We start from the raw sequence: 17924 nt of genomic DNA on the forward strand, positions 1-17924 counted from the left end.
AAGAGGTTGGAAGCAGGGATGGGATAGAAATGGATAACGATATTGCTAAGGTTCTGTGGGCAATGAAATACGACTGTGGGAGAGGCGATGTGGTTAGTGGGAAGGATATTCCTCACTTTAGGGCAAGATAAACGATAGCTGAAATCCTGGTGGTGAATGCGATTCTGTTGCTCCTGTCCTGTGTGGTTGGTTGGTTTAAAAGAGGAGGGAAGGGACCAAACTACAAGGTCATCGGTCCCTTGTTCCAAAGGAAACAATGCCACAAGGGTTAGAATAAGACAATGAGACTTACAACACAAAACAGAATGAAAGGAAAAACTACAACAACGACTGAAGGGCAACAAACACTTACATGGACAAAAGGGGAGAAGAAAACCACAAAGACACAACAAACAGGTAGAAGAGGTTAAAACAAGAAGGAAGGTTACCATGGCTGGCTGACCAAGAGGATAAAAAGGAAAAGCCAGCCACTCTGCAACACATTAAAACCTCCACCCTGAAAGCACTAGAGTGAGAAAGTTAAAAGTCCTCCACTGCAGAATGGCTAAAAGTGGGCAGTCCAGCAAGAGATAGACGACCGTCAATCGTCAGCCACAGCGACACTGAGGTGGGTCCTCGCAACGGGGGAGGTAACCCTGTGTCAGCCACGTATGGCCAATGCGGAGCCGACAGAGGACCACAGAGTCCCTATGAGAGGCACGCACGGAGGTCTTCCACAAAATCGTAGTTTCCTTAATGGCACGCAGCTTGTTGTGCGTACTGAGGTTATGCCATTCCATCTCCTAAAGCCGCAAAACCTGGCGGCATAATACTGAACACAGGTCAGTTTCAGAGAAGCCGATCTCCATAAGTGATTTCCATGTAGCCTGTTTGGCCAGCCTGTCGGCAAGTCCGTTGCCTGGGATTCTGACGTGACCTGTGGTCCAGACAAACACCACTGAGCAACTGGACTGTTCCAGGGCATAGATGGACTCCTGGATGGTCACTACCAAAGGATGATGAGGGTAGCACTGGTCTATGGCTTGTGGGCTGCTCAAGGAGTCAGTACACAGGAGAAATGCCTTGCCTGGGTATGAGCAGATTTGCTCAAGAGCAGGAGATATGGCCGCCAACTCTGCAGTGAAAACACTGCAGCCATCTGGCAAGGAGTGCCGTTCTATATGTCCTCCATGAACATAGGTGAAGCCAACCTGACAATTGGCCATCGAGCCATCGGTGTAAACCACTTCATGGCCCTGGTACATGTCGAGAATAAAGAGGAAGTGATAGTGGAGAGTCGCAGGTTAACCGAGTCCTTAGGGCCATGTGAAAGGTTCAGGCGAAGCCGCGGCCTAGGTGTATACCATGGAGGTGTTCGTGAATGAACTTCAAGTATAGGTGGTAAAGGCAAGGACTCCAGTTCGGAGAGAAGGGATTGCACACGAACTGCAATTGTACGCCCTGACCTGGGCCACTGATGAGGGAGATGAACCTCCGTGGGCAGAAAAAGAAGACGGTAATTCAGATGTGCAGGAGAACCACAAACATTTGCGATGTAACTGTAGAGCAATTGTACACTCGTAACCTGAAATAGAGGGACTCCGGCCTCCACCAGGACGCTGGTCACTAGACTCGTCCTAAAAGCTCCTATCGCTAGGTGAATGCCAGTGGTGCACTGGGTCGAGTACACGCAACGCTGAGGGTACCGCTGAACCATAAACCACACTCCCATAGTCAAGGTAGGATTGAACAAGGGCTCTGTAGAGCTGCAGCACCATAGAGTGATCTGCACCCCAGTTGGTGTTGGCCAGGCAGCAGAGGGCATTGAGGTGCTGCCAGCAATTCTGCTTAAGCTGGCGGAGGTGAGGAAGTCAAGTCAATTGGATGCTGAAAACCAGTCCTAAGAATCATATGTCTCCACTACAGTGATGGATAGTCATTAAGGTAAAATTCTAGTTCCGGATGAATGGTACAACGCCGACAGAAGTCCATAACACACGACTTTGTCGTCTAAAACTGGAAACAATGGGCTAGAGCCCATGACTGCGCCTTGTGAATGGTTCCCTGTAGGTGCCACTCAGCAACACCAGTACTGGTGGAGCAGTACGAAATGCAGAAGTCGTCTGCTTACAGAGAAGGTGAGACGGATGGCCCTACAGCTGCTGCTAGACGATTAATGGCCACTAAAAACAGAGATACACTCAATACGGAGCCCTGTAGGACCCCCATTCTCTTGGATATGGGGGGAACTATAAGCGGCACCAACTTGGACGTGGAAAGTACGAAGCAACAAGAAATTGTGGATAAAAATCGGGAGTGGGCCTCAGAGACTCCTCTCGTATTATGTGGAAAGGATATGATGTCACCAGGTGGTGTCATATGCTTTTCGTAAATCATAAAAGACAGCAACAAGATGTTGGCGTCTGGAAAAGGCTATTCAGATGGCAGGCTCGAGGGACGCAAGATTATCAGTGGTAGGGCGACCCTGGCAGAAGCCGCCCTGACATGGAGCCAGTAGGCCACATGACTCCAGGACCCAACTCAACTGCCGACACACCATACATTCCAGCAGCTTACAAGGAACGTTGGTGAGGCTGATGGCCCGATAGCTATCCACATCAAGCGGGTTTTTACCAGGTTTAAGCACCAGAATGATGGTACTCTCCCACCATTGCGATGGAAAGACGCCATCGCACCAGATCTGGTTGGAGATGATGAAGAGATGTTGCTTGTAGTCAGATGAGAGATGTCTAATCATCTGACTGTGGAGATCCAATCTGGCCCAGGAGGTGTGTTGAGGCAATGTGCAAGAGCACTGAGGAGCTTCCTCTCTGTAAATGGGGCGTTATAGGGTTAGTTCTCCGATGCAGAGGCTCGAGCATAATGTTCGAGCCAAGTGTTCAGAAATCGTGTTTGTGACGGTAGATAACACACCACTGATGTTAATGCCAGGGACTCCTGTTGGCGTATGGTGCCCAAAAAGGTGTCTGGTCTTCGTCCAGACTTGGGAAGGTGTCAGCCGATTAACTACCATGAGCCACACTGAAATGTGTGGCGGCCCCAGTATTTAAGAGGCAGAGGTCGAACTGAGACAGTAAAGTTTTGACATCTCTACCTCAGCCAGTAAGCATGGTGCCACACCACAAGTGGTTATGGGCGTTAAAATCTCCCACAAGTAGGAAAGGTTTAGGGAGTTGATCAATCAGTGCAGCTAATACATTTAGGGGTACTGCACCATCTGGAGGAAGATATACATTGCAGACAGTTATATCCTGTGTCGTCCTTACTCTGACAGCCACAGCTTCAAGAGGGGTTTGAAGGTGCACTGTTTCACTACAGACTGAGTTTAGGACATAAACGCAAACTCCACCTGACACTCAATTATAGTCACTACGGTTCCTGTAATATCACTTACAGCCACGGAGGGCAGGGGTCCGCATAGCCAGGAACCAAGTTTCCTGGAGGGCAATGCAGAAAGCAGGTGTGAAGCTTAAAAGTTGCCATAGCTCAGCCAGGTGGTGGAAAGCCGCAATTCCACTGGAGGATGACATCATCGTGAGACTGGGAAGGCATGGAACATTCAAAGAGGCAGTTTACGCCTCAGGGTCACCTGCTGCCACCGACTTATTGCCCGAGCAGTCTATATCCATTGTGTCTGAGGGTCCGGCAAGATCTAGGTCCTCAGTGGACGCCTGAATCTCCACCTTATCCCCAGACGCAGACCCTGCAGGTAGCAATGGTGTGGGTGCCACCGCAATTTCCTATATCTTAGGGGTCTTCTTTTTGGACTTTTCTTGCTGCTCCTTGGCTCTTTCTGGCTGTGAGGGTTTCACCGATTCAGTCTCCGGAACTGGGGATGATCATGAAGCCCTACGATCAGCTGCTTTTAGGCACTTCAGCCACTGGCGGATGTCATCTTTCCCATTAGCAGAAACCTGGAAAGGGAGTGACCCAAGGGACCGCTTCTTGCCGAGAGGAGCTGAAGAAGACTTATGTTTCTCCAGCTGAGAAGTGGGGACTGTTGTCCCCGATGGTTGGGGGTGGGGCAGTGCTCCCAAGGTAGGTGGTGCGGGAGCAGGGGGGTGGGGGGTGGGGGTGGGGGGTGGGGGGGAAGAGCCCCCCCGCCATCATGGGGGCAGGTGTAGCCTTCTGGCTCTGAGAGCCGACTGGAATTCGCGGAACTGATGGGCTACAACTGTTCTCATAGCAGTGGCATATGAGGAAGTCAAAGCCACAGGATGTAGGTGCTCATATTTTCTCTTAGCCTCAGTGTAGGTCAGTCGGTCCAGGGTCTTGTATTCCATGATTTTCCTCTCTTTCTGTAAAATCCTGCAGTCTGGCGAGCCAGGTGAATTATTCTCTCCGCAGTTGACACAGATGGGAGGCGGGGCACATGGATTATTGGGATGTGATGGATGTCCACAATCTCGACATTTGATGCTGGAAGTACAGCGGGAAGACATATGGCCGAACTTCCAGCACTTAAAGCACCACATCACAGCGGCAGACCATCACCTTGATCTTCTCGGGTAAGGTGTCACACTCGAAGGCCAAGATGAAGGCACCGGTGGCAACCTAATTATCCCTCGGACTGCGATGGACGCACTACATGAAATGAACACATCACTGCTCTAAATTGGCGGGATGGTAACAGAAACATCCCCCAACTTGTTAGAAGCGACTGAAGTCCGTGACTGGGCAGAGGATGCTGTTTTTATCAAGACTGACCCAGATCGCATTTTGGACAAGCCCTCCACCTCCAAAACTTGTCCTCTAAATGCTCAACTGTGGCTTCATCGAAACAATGGAGCCCCATCAGTTCTCATACACATGAGGTACAAGGGTGAACAAGGTTTGCTGCCATCCTTAGCCTGGCGTTCCCTCCCATGGTGTGGCCAGGGAGGGGAATGATTTAGGGGCATACTTTCTTGCATTGTACTGAGACTTCGAACGCTTATAAACTGTTGGTGTTTGATCACCAACAAGTGTTGACGTACTACGCTTCATTGTGTGTCATCCGCGCTGATGCCACCCACTCTGATCATGGGCCCTCCCACGGACGCCACCCAGCCGCAGCAAAGGCCACCTGGCAGGATGGCAATTGCCGGGAGTCCCAACGCCCCACGATGATGGGCATCTACTCCTTGGCATACATGGGGAGTTAACGGTGCAGGCATCAGCAGAGTGATCCCTGTGTTGTCAGGAGGCTATAACCAACAGGGTACTTGGCGGCCCCACCACAACGGACTGGCTACCGTGCTGGATACGAGTTGTTAAGAATTCCGTGGTCCTTGTCGGCACAGAAAACGGCACTGCATAGTGGGTGGAGGAAAATGCACCCAGGAAGGTGTCCTCACTCACTAGATGGAGGATGAGCGGGACTGCAGTGCCACAACAAGAAAGTGGGCTAAAGATCTCAATGCACGATGGACATGATTCACCATGTAAGGTGCCCTTACCCAATTGGCTCGCTCTTTGGGAAAATTTAGAAAGGTGGAGGTCAAACCCTACAGGGGACCATCATATAAAGGCCGAAAGGTGAGAGACTCCTTTTAGTCGCCTCTTACGATAGGCAGGAATACCTTGGGCCTATTCAGGCCCGCAGGGTACTGACTGGTACTGAGTTACAAGGGAAGTGCTCCTTTATGGCCAGGTGGTGGGAATGTGCGAGATAGTAGGTGACTGGAGAGATAAGGCACAGAAGATCTATTTCTGTGCAAGTTTGGGAGGGCAGTTTCGATGAAGCCCTTAGCATATTTGGACAGCAACTGCTCATCACTACAGATGCAATGACCACAGGTGGCTAGGCTCTATGGAACAGATTTCTTGTTATGGAATGGGTGGCAGCTGTCAAAGTGGTGGTATTGATAATAGTTGGTAGGTTTGATGTGGATGGAGATACTGATTTAGTCATCCTCGAGATGGCGGTCAAAGTAGGTGACTTGTTGGGTTCAGAAGGTGATGAGGTCCTGCAGGAACGCAGATTGGGCATCCTCATTCTTGGTGTAGATCATGAAAATGTCATAAATGAATCTGGACCAGATGAGGGGTTTTGGATTCTGGGTGGTTAACGAGGGTTCCTCTAGATGGAGCATGAATAGATTTGCATAGGGTGGTGCCACGCCGGGTGCCCACTGCTATATCACGGACGTGTTTGTATGTGAAGCCTGCAAAGGAGAAGTAATTGTGGGTGAGGATAGTTGGTCACAGTGACCAGGAAGGAGGTTGGGTCTGGAGTCAGTGGGGCATGGGGAAGGTAGTGTTCAACAGCAGTATGGCCACAGGTTCTGGTAGTGTTAGTATCAGGGAGGTGGCACTGACAATGATGAGTAGGCTGCCAGGGGGTACAGGAATGGAAACTGTGGAGAGCTGGTGCACAAATGGTTTGTGTCTTTTCATGTAAGTGGGTAGGTTGCAGGAGCACATTAACTGGCCTCAATGGGGCATCATGGGTGATTGGGTTTACAGACTTTAGGAAGCATGTAGAAGATAGGACCTAAACCTCAACACTTTCTGCTCCAGTCACTTCACTTGGTCCTCCTCAACTAAACAAGCTACCTTTCTCGACGTTGACCTTCACCTGAAGGTGGCTACATCAGTATCTCTGTCCACATCAAACCTACCAGTTACCAACAAGACCTCGACTTCAGCTGCTGCCACCCATTCCCTACCAAGAAGTCCTTTCATATAGCCTAGCCACTGGTGGTCGTCACATCTGTAGTGACAAGCAGTACCTCTCAAAATATGCCAAGGGTCTCACTGAGGCCTTCACAGACTGAAATTACCATTCCAACCTCGTTCAGACACAGATCTCCCTTACCTTGTTATTTCAGTCACCTACTACCTCCAACAGACCCACTATCCAGTCAGAATAGAAAACCTCTCACATGACTCATGGAGCAACTAAATCATATTCTTTGCCAGTGTTCTGATTACCTCTTGTCATGCTCTGGAATGAGGAATATCCTCCCTATCCCACACTTGAACTCCACTGCCCACTGAACCTAAGCAATAACCTTGTCCATCCCTGCTTCCAACCCTCTTGCCTCAAGGCTCATATCCCTGCAACAGATCAGATGCAAGACCTGTCCCATACATCCTCCCACTACCACCTACTACAGTTGTCATGCTTCACCTGTTACATCAATGGCAGGCCACCTCTGAAAGCTATCATGTGATCTACAAACGAATCTGTAACCACTGTGGACAAGAGACATAACAAGATGTATGTCCACCTGAATGGCTACCACCAAACTGTGACCATCAGACAGCTGGACCTTCTAGTTGCAGAAGATACTGCCCAACACAATTAACTTCTCTTTAATGACTGCTTCACAGCCTGCACCACCTGGATTCTTATATTAACACAAGCTTTTATGAATTGCGCGGGTGGGAACTCTCCCTAAAACATGTCCTTTGTTCCCATAGCCTCACTGACCTCAACCTTTGCCAAACCCTGTCCTTGAGCCACCTATACCCTTCCCTGCAACTACTTTGGCACTAAACAAGCCTTCTATCCCACAAATGCAGTTGCTTGAATTTTCCCCCTTTTTATTTCTCCCCTCTCCATTTCCCAAATCCTCCTAGCACAGCCTCCTGACATTCCACCTAGCAGCCCTATTCTGTCCTAACCATATCCCTGCATGCTCTCCCATGTAGCACAACATCTTCCCCCAGCCAAACGTTGTTATCTGTCCTCTTCTCTTTCCAATGCCTCCTCCTTATCCCCAACACCCACGTCAGCAGATTGCTGCATACATCATAAACAATTTTAGTCAGGCTCCAGTGCATGAAGACAGTTGCTATATGTGTACAAGTTGCGAATGTGTGTGTTTTTATTTCAGAAGAAGGATTTTGTTTGAATACTTAATTTAAAGAGACTTTTCAATGTGCCTGTCTGCGACTCAAAGCCTCCTCTAGGAGGTGAGGTGAAATATTCCATTTCTAATGAGTGAGGCTCTAATAACTGTTCCACCAATGCAAAAGAAATTATGTTTACTTACAAGTAAATTATTTTAGAATCTATGGTGCTGCTGCTTTTAGTTGTGATGTAAGTTTTATTTTAGATTAATAACATGCAAAATTTTTAGCAGTAATATATTTTCCCACCTACAGGCCATGGACCTTATCATGGTGGTGTACCTTGCATTCCTTAATGATAGAGGTAGCCATACTGTAGATACCACCACATTGGGGGAGGGGCAGGGGTGTTTCTGTGGCGATGCAATACTAACAGATGGTCCTCAAGATGAAGCAGCCGCCTTTTCAGTAATTGTAGGTGCAATAGACTCTGGGTGACTAGACTGATCTAACCTTGCAATATTAACAACTAGGGTCTTGCTGTGTTGGTACTGTAGAATGACTAAAGTCAAGTGGGAAATAGAATGACAGTCGTTTCTACGGACAAACAACTCTATCATTGGCTGTATGATGGTATATTCTTGAGTAAAACATTCTGGAGGTGAAACAGTCCCTTATTTCGGATCTCCAAGTGGAGACCACTATGGAGGCTGTTGTAATTAGGAAAAACAAATCTGGCATTGTACAGGCTGGAGCATGAAATGGAAAGACCCTTTTATGTCTTGGGAGGTTTGAGAACTTGAAGAGAGAAATGGATAGGCTGAATTTGAGGATACTGGGAATTAGTCAGATGAGGAGGCAGGAAGAATGGGATTGTGGTCAGGTGAGTAAAAGGTTTTCAACTCAAAACTTAACAAGGCTATCACAGGAATATCTCTAATAATCAACAAGAAAATAAGAATGTGAATGAACTACTATGAACAGCATAGTGAATCTATTGTCATAACCACAGAAGTCAACATTCACCATAGCAGTAAGAATTTGATGGTAAGAAAAGGAAGAAAAATGCTACTAGAACATGGAAAGGGGGGGCGGGGGGGGGGGGGGGGGGGGGGGAGCGATTGAAACCAGAAGCCACCTGGTAGAATTTTGCACAGATTATTATTTAATCATTGTTAAAACAAGCTTCAAATGTCATGAGATGGGTTAGCCATTCTATCACTTTCCTTTCTTCCTGTTTTATCTTGAACATAAAGGAATTTATCCCATCATTACAATTGTCTTGGATAGAAATGAGTGACCATGTTTAGGTTATGATAAGTAAGATATGGTGCCGCTGATTTGTGTGGTTTTCACTTTAAAAAAGTTGTGCAGAACCTTTACACCATTTTTATTTATATCTTACTTTTTATCTTTGCTTACTGAATGCAAACACAGTGTGTTTGTTACTTGGTCATACATGAGTGAATGTTTTTGTTCATAATGTAAAGTAGTTAATACCTTTTGCTTTATAAATATGTGGAAGATGGTAAGAAAAGCACTTCCATCAACTATCAGTTGGGAACAACATGTTATTATGGCTGTACTAGAAAGGTCACAGCAGGTCATGTAACTATGAAGTTGCAAGATAATTCCTAGTAACCAACTTTTCCTTTCACCTATCACTCCAACAAAACAGCAATTGTGAATATCTTTTAAGGGTAGCTATTAGTAAATCTGTGCTATTTCTATTGTACTAAAGATATGAAATTTCGGTTTTATACAGATGTTACAGGTGTAAATAAAAAAGGTTAAAACCCCAACTAGTGCAACAATTCTAAAATTAAACAATGGAAACTTCAGGTAGAAATATCAACAATGTAGGAAAAAACATATTGCTACTTACCATAAAGAAGACATGTCAAGTTGCAGAAAGGAACAATTAAAAGATGCTTATATAAGCACACACAACCACCAACTCCAACATCTCGTGCCGGAATGCAACTGTCACGTGGGATGCAAGCAGCAATCTGGAGGGGACAGGGAAGGGAAATGGATAGTAGTGTATGGGTGGGGAGAGAGACAAATGCTGTCTGGCAGGGTGTGCAGGGACTAGATTGCCAAAAGGCGCAGTGACAGGAGGTTGTGGGGCAGGAAGGTCAGGAAAAAGGGAGAGGAGGGGGGAGAGACAGGCTGATGCATTGGCAGAGGGCTGCAAATAAACAGGGTGGGTGATGAGAATGGGGAGGAGACAATAGGATAGAGGGTATGGAAATTGTTGGGTGGAGTGTGTGGGGACAGTATGTTACCATTTGTTGAGACCAGAATAGTTACGGGAACAGTGAATGTGTTGTAAGCATAACTCCCATCTTCGCAGTTCAGAAAAGCTGGGTGGATGGAAGGATCCAGATGCCTTGGGTAGTGATGCATGCAATGAAATCAAATGTGTTATCTTCAGCTGCATATTGTGCCACAGGGTGGTCTATTTTGCTGTTGGACATGGTTTGGCGGTAGCTGCTCATCCTGGTGGACAGCTGGTTGGTAGTCATACCAATATAAAATGCTGTCAAATGATTGCAGCAGAGCTGGTAATGACCTGGTAGTTTTCACAGGTGGCCCAACCCCTGATGGGATAGGATAAATCTGTGACAGGACTGGAATCGGAAGTGCTGGGTAAGTAGATTGGGCAGGTTTTGCACCTGGGTCTTCCACAGGGATATGAGCCTTGTGGCAAGGAATTGGGATTGGGAGTGGCATAGGGATGGATTAGGGTGTTGTGGAGGTTGCACAGGTGATGGAACACCACTTTAGGAGTGGTGGGTAGTATGTCCCTCATTTCAGGGGATAATGATAGGTAATCAAAGCCCTGGCATAGGATGTGGTTCAGTTGTTCCAGTCTGGAGTGATACTGGGTGATGAAGGGGACACTCCTTTGTGGCTGGTTCTTGGAGGTAGTGGATGGATTGGTGGTGTGAGGGGAAATGGCATGAGAGATCTGTTTGTGGACTAGATCTGGGGGATAGTGCCTGTCTGGGAAGGCCTTGGTGAGAACCTCAACATACTAAGCAAGGGAGTTTTTGTCACTGCAGATACGCCATCCCTGGGCGGCCAGGCCACATGGGAGGGATTTTTAGGTGTGAATAGGATGACAGCTGTCAAAATGCAGATACTGTTGGTGGCTGGTGGGTTTAATGCTGACAGGGGTGTGGATGGAGTCATCAGGTAGGAGGAGGTAAACATCTAGAAAGGTGGCACACTGGGTTGAGGAGGACTTCTTGAAGTGGATGGGAGAGAATATGTTGATGTTGTGAGAAGGAATGAAGATAGGGTGTCTTGGCCTTGGGTCCAGATCATGAAGATATCATCAATGAAACTAAAACAGACTAGGGGTTTGGGGTGGCTAGGAAGGTCTCCTCTAGATGGCCCATAAAAAGGTTGGTATAGGAGGATGCCATGTGGGTGCCCATGGCTGTGCAGTGGATTTGTTTATATATCTTCCCTTCAAATGAAAAGAGGTTCGGGGGTTAGGATCAAATTAATAGATGTATGAGGAATAAGGTAGAGGGTTTGGAGTCTGAAGGACACTGGGAAAGGTAGTGTTCAATAGCAGTAAGAACATGGGCCTGAGGGATGTTGGTGTATAGGGAGGTGGTGTCAACAGTGATGAGTAGGGATTCAGGAGGTAAAGGGATGGGGATGGCTGAGAGTTGGTGAAGGAAGTGGTTCATGTCTTTGACATGCAAGGCTAAGTTATGGGTAAGTGTTTGGAGAACTGAAATTCTTTCAATGGGGGCACAATAACCAACCACAATCGGACATCCAGGGTTGTTGGGTTCATGGATTTTGGGGAGCATGTAGAAGGTAGGTATGTGGGGTACCATAGGGGTCATGAGGGAAATGGATTCAGGGGAGATATTCTGGTAAAGGCCTAAGGCTAAAAGCAAGGGTTGGAGTTTTTATTGAACTTCTGGGATTGGATCACTTGACAGAGTTTATAGGTGGAGGTGTCAGATAATTGGCAGAGGCCTTCTGCCAGGTAGTCACTATGGTTCATAACAACAGTGGTGGAACCTTTGTCTGCAGTTAGGATGATTAGGTCAGGATTTGTTTTGAAGTTGTGTATGGTTGTTCTTTCTTCTACTCAAAGGCTGGAGTTCTGAGGAAGGGATGTGGGAAAGGATGGTGAGGCTAAGTTGGAGGTAAGGCATTCCTGGAAGGTGATCAGCAGATGGTTGCGTGGGAGGGGGAGTGGGAGGATCATGAGTGGATGGTGGTACCAACTGGAAGAGACAGTGTTCAATGTTGGAATTAGGGTGGTTTTGGTTGGAAGGACTGGTGGCAAACAAGTGCTTCCATTGCAGGGATCAGGAGAAGAGGAGTAGGATTTTGAAAAGTTCAGCATGGTTAAATTTGGGTGTAAGTGTGGTTTGATTGTGCCTGTCTGCAATCTGATGTGTCTTCTTTATGGTAAGTAGCAATTCTAAAATTAAAATATTTATCGAAGTGCAGACTGTATTATTGACCATGTGTACAACACATGTATGGAATATTGATTACAATGACAGGATTTGTAGAGAAATCACTGACAGCTAGTATCTATAAGTCAAACAGTCACAGTTGCTGGTATCTATAAGTCAAAAAGTCACAGTTAATGTCTTGTCAAAGGGCAGTCTATCAGAGAAAATTTCCAAAAATGTATCTGCTGGAAGAGCCATTCTGATTAACTGGTCCACTCCAAACTCACTAATGAGTCAAAATCTTAGTTCACCTAATTTCTCTGACAAAGAACAACACAAACAACTCTTTAACTGGATTAGTTAATGTAGAATCATACTGGCAGTGCCTAAGGGAATACCTGCCAAAACTTATTTCACTATCCCCATCTGGTTTCCAAACACAAATACATCATTTTTCACTACAGACTGACAATTCTCTTTAGTAACATGACAACATAAAATCAAAATAAAAAGCATAGCTATATTAGCAGAAATTCAAGGGTTCAAAAATGCCACAAAGTAAATATCAGAAAGAATTATTTTTGAGTTTCAAGTTAATTTGTTGAGGGTTTATTATTTCAAAGTTAATGAGTGAAGATACAAAAACAACAACATGAAGGGCACTTAAAAGTACACTGAGACTGATTAGTTATTTAACTTACTGCATCACGAATGCTCAGAATGGAAATCGAGCTGCATATTTCATTATTAAGCTCTACACTTCTATGAAATTAATTCAGCGCAACAAAAGAGGTTAATTAATATGTCAACTGTGAGGCATGAATGTGGATGACAGGGCTGCAAGAGAGAACAGATCACTTTCTCCTTTCACTGCAGCATTGCTCTCAGCAGACACTAACTGAATTGAGAAAGAAGATATTTAATTAACTTACTTTCTCATCAACTACTAAAGAAGGAAGGTATTCTGCAGTGACTTGTACTGTAAAACATCTGTTGTTTATTGTGCTCCTGTATCACTGTATTTCATTAACCATGTGATTTATTTTCAAAAATGACTACAACATGCCCTTAAGCTTAGTTATAATATCAGATAACTTATTATTATGAAACAGGGAGAGGGAAAGGGAGAGGGGGAGAGGGAATGGGAGAGGAAAAGGGAAAGGGAGAGGGGGAGCGGGAGAGGGTGGGGGATCCTTAATACATCACTTGTCTTTAGAGCAACTGCTCACCTGAACCTAATGCAGGAGACCGAACAACATTAAGCACCATTTCTAGCATGTCGTCATTAACACCAAGTTGTTTATGGTCCACAGGCAAGCCTGAGCGAATTGCCTCTGCAAGATGACTGATTACTGTTGATAGCTGGATTTGCCTGTTCAAACAAATGTAAATTAAAGCATAGAAACAGAAAACAGAATGCTGTATACTTGCTAGTAATGATTCTGATAATGCAAAATATATGCTCTAGACACATGAACACCTATTGTATATCAGCATGCACAGTTACACTTAAATGACAACATAAAATTTTAAATGTTGTTCAATAACTATGTACATATGTAACTGGAGGTAGCAACGCATGGTGTAGGTGAGATGTCAAATCATCAACAAGCACACACAAACAAGACAGACTACTGGTAAGCTTTCGAATGAAACCTTCTTCAGAGCAAATAGAAAATGAAAATAAACACACACACACACACACACACACACACACACACACACACACACACACTAGAACAACATGGCCTCAACTAATGAATTAATGTGCCTGGAAATGAGGAACATCTTACCACAATCCTTTCCACTCCTTTAAAAGTCATATTACATCACACACACAATCTAGATGATACCCTCGTCTTTGCAACATATCCTTCAACCCTGTAATCCTGCTGGCTTAAGCCTCTCCTAGCCCCTGCTTCACGACCCTGGCTTCGCTCATCCGGCACCCACACTGTCCTCTCCACAGTCTCCCACTTCCTCTGTTCCATCTTCCCCTCCCAATCCTCTCCTCCACGCCACTGAGTGACGCACAAAGCCCCCAACACTTGCACCAGAGTGAGCTCAATGGTTCTACATCCCTATCCTAGGTGGTCACTGCCCCCTCTCCTAACTGACAGCCACCCTTTCCACCAATCCTCCCCACATCCTTTATCCCCCCCGTCCAGTGCACCTGATACAACCACTCACCCCAGTTCCAGATTAAATGCAATGTCAGTAAAATATAGCTGTGTGCATATGTAGTTGTTGCACTAGTTATCTCTCAAGAATGATTATGTCCAAAGCTTAGTAACTTTTTCCTTGTAGTTTGTGTGTCCATTGATCACTTGAAACTTCAGCTATACAGTGAGTTGTTACCTTTACTTGTTCCATTATTTTTAATTTCAGACACAACATCTGGTGGCACAATTAAGTTTCACATCTTTTCAGGTATGGGGAGAGGTGTCTTGCCATTATGTAGGCAATATATTGAATAAATGTTTACAATCAAAACTTTTGTCCTATCTTTTTCCTGTGCAAAGACAAAACATTTTCATTGGTAGAATACTGGAAAAAGGGATCTGTTTACAAGGAGACTGCTTATGAAACATTCACCCATGGAATATATCCAAGAACACTGCTCAAATGTGTGGTACATATACCAAATAGCACTAACAGGAGATACTTAATGTTATGAAAAAGGGTGGCACAAGTTGTCTGACCAAGGAGACAGTGTCTTGGAAAGGCTGGAATATACCTGAACTGGCAGATGCTTGAAGATAAGACGTCAACTATCGTGTGAAACCCTACTTACAAAGTTTTGAGAAATAGTACTCGGTGAGGAAAATAGGTATATATGAGATCTCTCTAGGTACTCTTCCATACGGAGTGTGAAGAGAATACTCGGCTTATTGTACTGCATACAAAAGTATTTAAGCTATTGTTCTTCTTCCTTCATTTCATAAGCAAATGAAACAGGGAGAAATGCTAATATGCAGTGCAAAGGTAAGCACCCTCTGCCATGCACTTCACAGTGGTTTCCAGAGGGTAGATGTAGTTCTAGACAAAAGATGTTACAGCCCAAGAGATGGTGGTACACAGCAAAATTATGACAGTCAGAGAAAGTGTAAAAAATGGTAATAAATTGCAGGACAAATACAGGAAAACTCCGTGCATTAGTCTCTGAAGGATCAAGAATGAAATCAGGAATAGCCTTTTCAGAATAAACCAGTTGCCTTGAGTAATTTATGGAAAATGCGGGAAATCTAAACCTTAGCTTTTGGAAGGTGATTTAGATCCTATTGCTCCCAAATTTAATTACTAATCACAGCCAAGTTGTGGAAAGCATGCCAGGACATGTTGCAACATATAGACGGCTACTGTAGAACATTTGTGCTCCTTAGTGTAACTTGCCTGATAACTGCATGTCACCATCAGTTTCCATGTGGAGATACATAAAGTTACAGCCTCGATGAAAACATGTCTTTTGTTAATCAGTACTTACAAAATAATATAGGAGTAAAGGCGACCACTCACCAAATAACAGAAACATTAAGTTGTCGAGAGGCACACACAAAAGAGAATGAAAACTTTGCTAGCTTTCAGAATAATTCTTTTGATGAGATGGTGTACTCACAGACACAAGTGTAACTACATTTTGGTGTCTGAACATACAGTTCAGCAGGTGGACTGGGATGAGAGTTGTATCAGATGGGCTGGGTTGAGGGAGAAAGAGGCAGGAAGCAGGAGAAGAGGTTTGTGACACGTAGCGAAAGGCTCAGCAGGAAGCAGATGGTATGCAGGCTAACAATGAGGGAAGGAGAAGTGGCAGGTGACAGGCTAAGCATGTCACACTTACGTATCAGAGCTGGTGAGATGCAATGCATCAGGAAGATGACAGGACAGAAGAAGGGGAAATGGTTGGCTGGTGGGTTTGGGGGCAATGAGTTAGCAGAGATTGAGGTCAGAAGAATTACAGGAGCAAAGGATGTGTTGCAAGACTAACTCTCACCTAAGTAGTCCAGGTTGTGAAGCAGCCATTGAGCTTGAACATGTTGTGATCAGCAGCATATTGTGCCGCCAGGTGGTCAACTTGTGTTCTTGGGCCCAGTTTGGCAGTGGCCATTAATTTTGGTAGACTCTTTGGTGTGTGCCTCATATACAATCTGAGCATGTGCTCTGTCTCTATAGGCCTCATCACTGACAGGACACTAAAATTTAATTCTCCTCCACAAAACTTCTGAGACTAATTCATAGAGTGTATTCATAATGAAATGTCTTTCTTCCATTTTCCACATGTTTTCTCAACTTCTCCATCTTGCTGTGTCTGCCAGGTACCACTAACACCATCTGCCGTGCTGTGATATCTTTTGTCTACAAATACATCTAGAAACCATTCTGAAGGGCACGACAGAGGGTACCACATATTTGTGTTTTTTCCTGTTGGGTTTGTATATGCAGTGCTGGAAGAAGAATGTTTGCTTAAATGATTTTGTTTGCGTTACAATAAGCAGTGTGTGTGTGTGTGTGGGGGGGGGGGGGGGACGCGCTCTTCCAAAAGCTCACAAACTTTTCATTCTCTTTGGTGTGTGCCTCTCGATGACTTGGCCCCTCTGCTATTTGGTAAGTGGTCTCCTTCACACCTAAATTATTTAATCAGCGTTTGATGGCTGTGGAGCCAGTTTTGAAGAAGACGACTTAATATGATATTGTAATAGCACAGATTTAAATGAGTATGTGTAACAGCATTTCCAACAGGGTCTAAACTAACACTGAATGAGAAACATTGAGAAATATGCAATGATGTCACGAACTGTCTGGACATTTGACAGGTCAGCCATCATCATCATTTCAACAAGAGGAGTAAATTGAGAATGCAAGCAAAGTCTCCTACACTGCAGAACCGGCAAACTGATAACTACAAGATGGTCAGTTCCATCAACCTCTGAGTTCCCTTCTTTCATAGCCACCAATGACAAGCTTCTCCCTCAACACATGACAGTAAGTGCACACTGTTATCTTAGTGGCATTTTAGCTACCACTCACTCTGCATGATAACAAAATGTTACCAAGCATACAACCACTGCTGACACACTTTACATAGTGACACAGATACCGACAATATAGCTTGCCGATGTTCAACAATACATTATAGCTGCTAAAGTACTGATGGATCAAAAAACTGGTGGGTGGCTGTTGAAGCAAATGTACTATTTACATGAAGACTTCATATTTTTGTCAACAGAGAGCTATAGCAAGTGCACGACAATAGGGGAGCATGTCAAAAGAAGGGGGTGGAAATGACTACTTCTGCACTGGTCTGATGCTACCTGACAGTGTGCACAATGCTGTGTAATAAAGTAATGTGTGTACAGTGATCGGCAATGACAAATGAACAGTGTAGCACTATGTTTCATGTTAGTAAACAACTTCTTTGCAAAACAGTATAGCACACTAGAGATACACTGAATGAGGTTGTGCTATTTAGATGGACTTGCCTTATATTCAACAGGATAGAGACTCGAATTCCATCTGGTCATTCTTACTTGGAACCAGAATGGTTCCTGCTATATTGCCATGGCCAACTACCTGTGCCATTCTTGTTTAAGCAGATTTGTGCAAATGCCCATATATGTCAATTAAGATTTCTTTTGTTTGTTTTTTATCAAACAATAATACTATGAAATGTCCAATACCCTTTAAAAGTGTCTGCAGATGAATAAAACTACT

General features: G+C 44.9%; 1 protein-coding gene across 3 annotated transcripts in view; it reads right to left on the minus strand.

Annotated features, from left to right (window-relative positions):
- Positions 1 to 17924, minus strand: part of LOC126253215 (Werner syndrome ATP-dependent helicase-like) — a 215509-nt gene that overhangs the window by 1919 nt on the left and 195666 nt on the right. For all 3 annotated transcript variants that reach the window (XM_049954396.1, XM_049954397.1, XM_049954398.1), the window contains one exon: positions 13445 to 13587. In XM_049954396.1, the coding sequence (XP_049810353.1) occupies positions 13445 to 13587 (143 nt within the window). The remainder of the gene's footprint in view (positions 1 to 13444; positions 13588 to 17924) is intronic.

Source organism: Schistocerca nitens, chromosome 4 (assembly GCF_023898315.1).
Source record: "Schistocerca nitens isolate TAMUIC-IGC-003100 chromosome 4, iqSchNite1.1, whole genome shotgun sequence".
Taxonomy (NCBI): Eukaryota; Metazoa; Arthropoda; class Insecta; order Orthoptera; family Acrididae; genus Schistocerca; species Schistocerca nitens.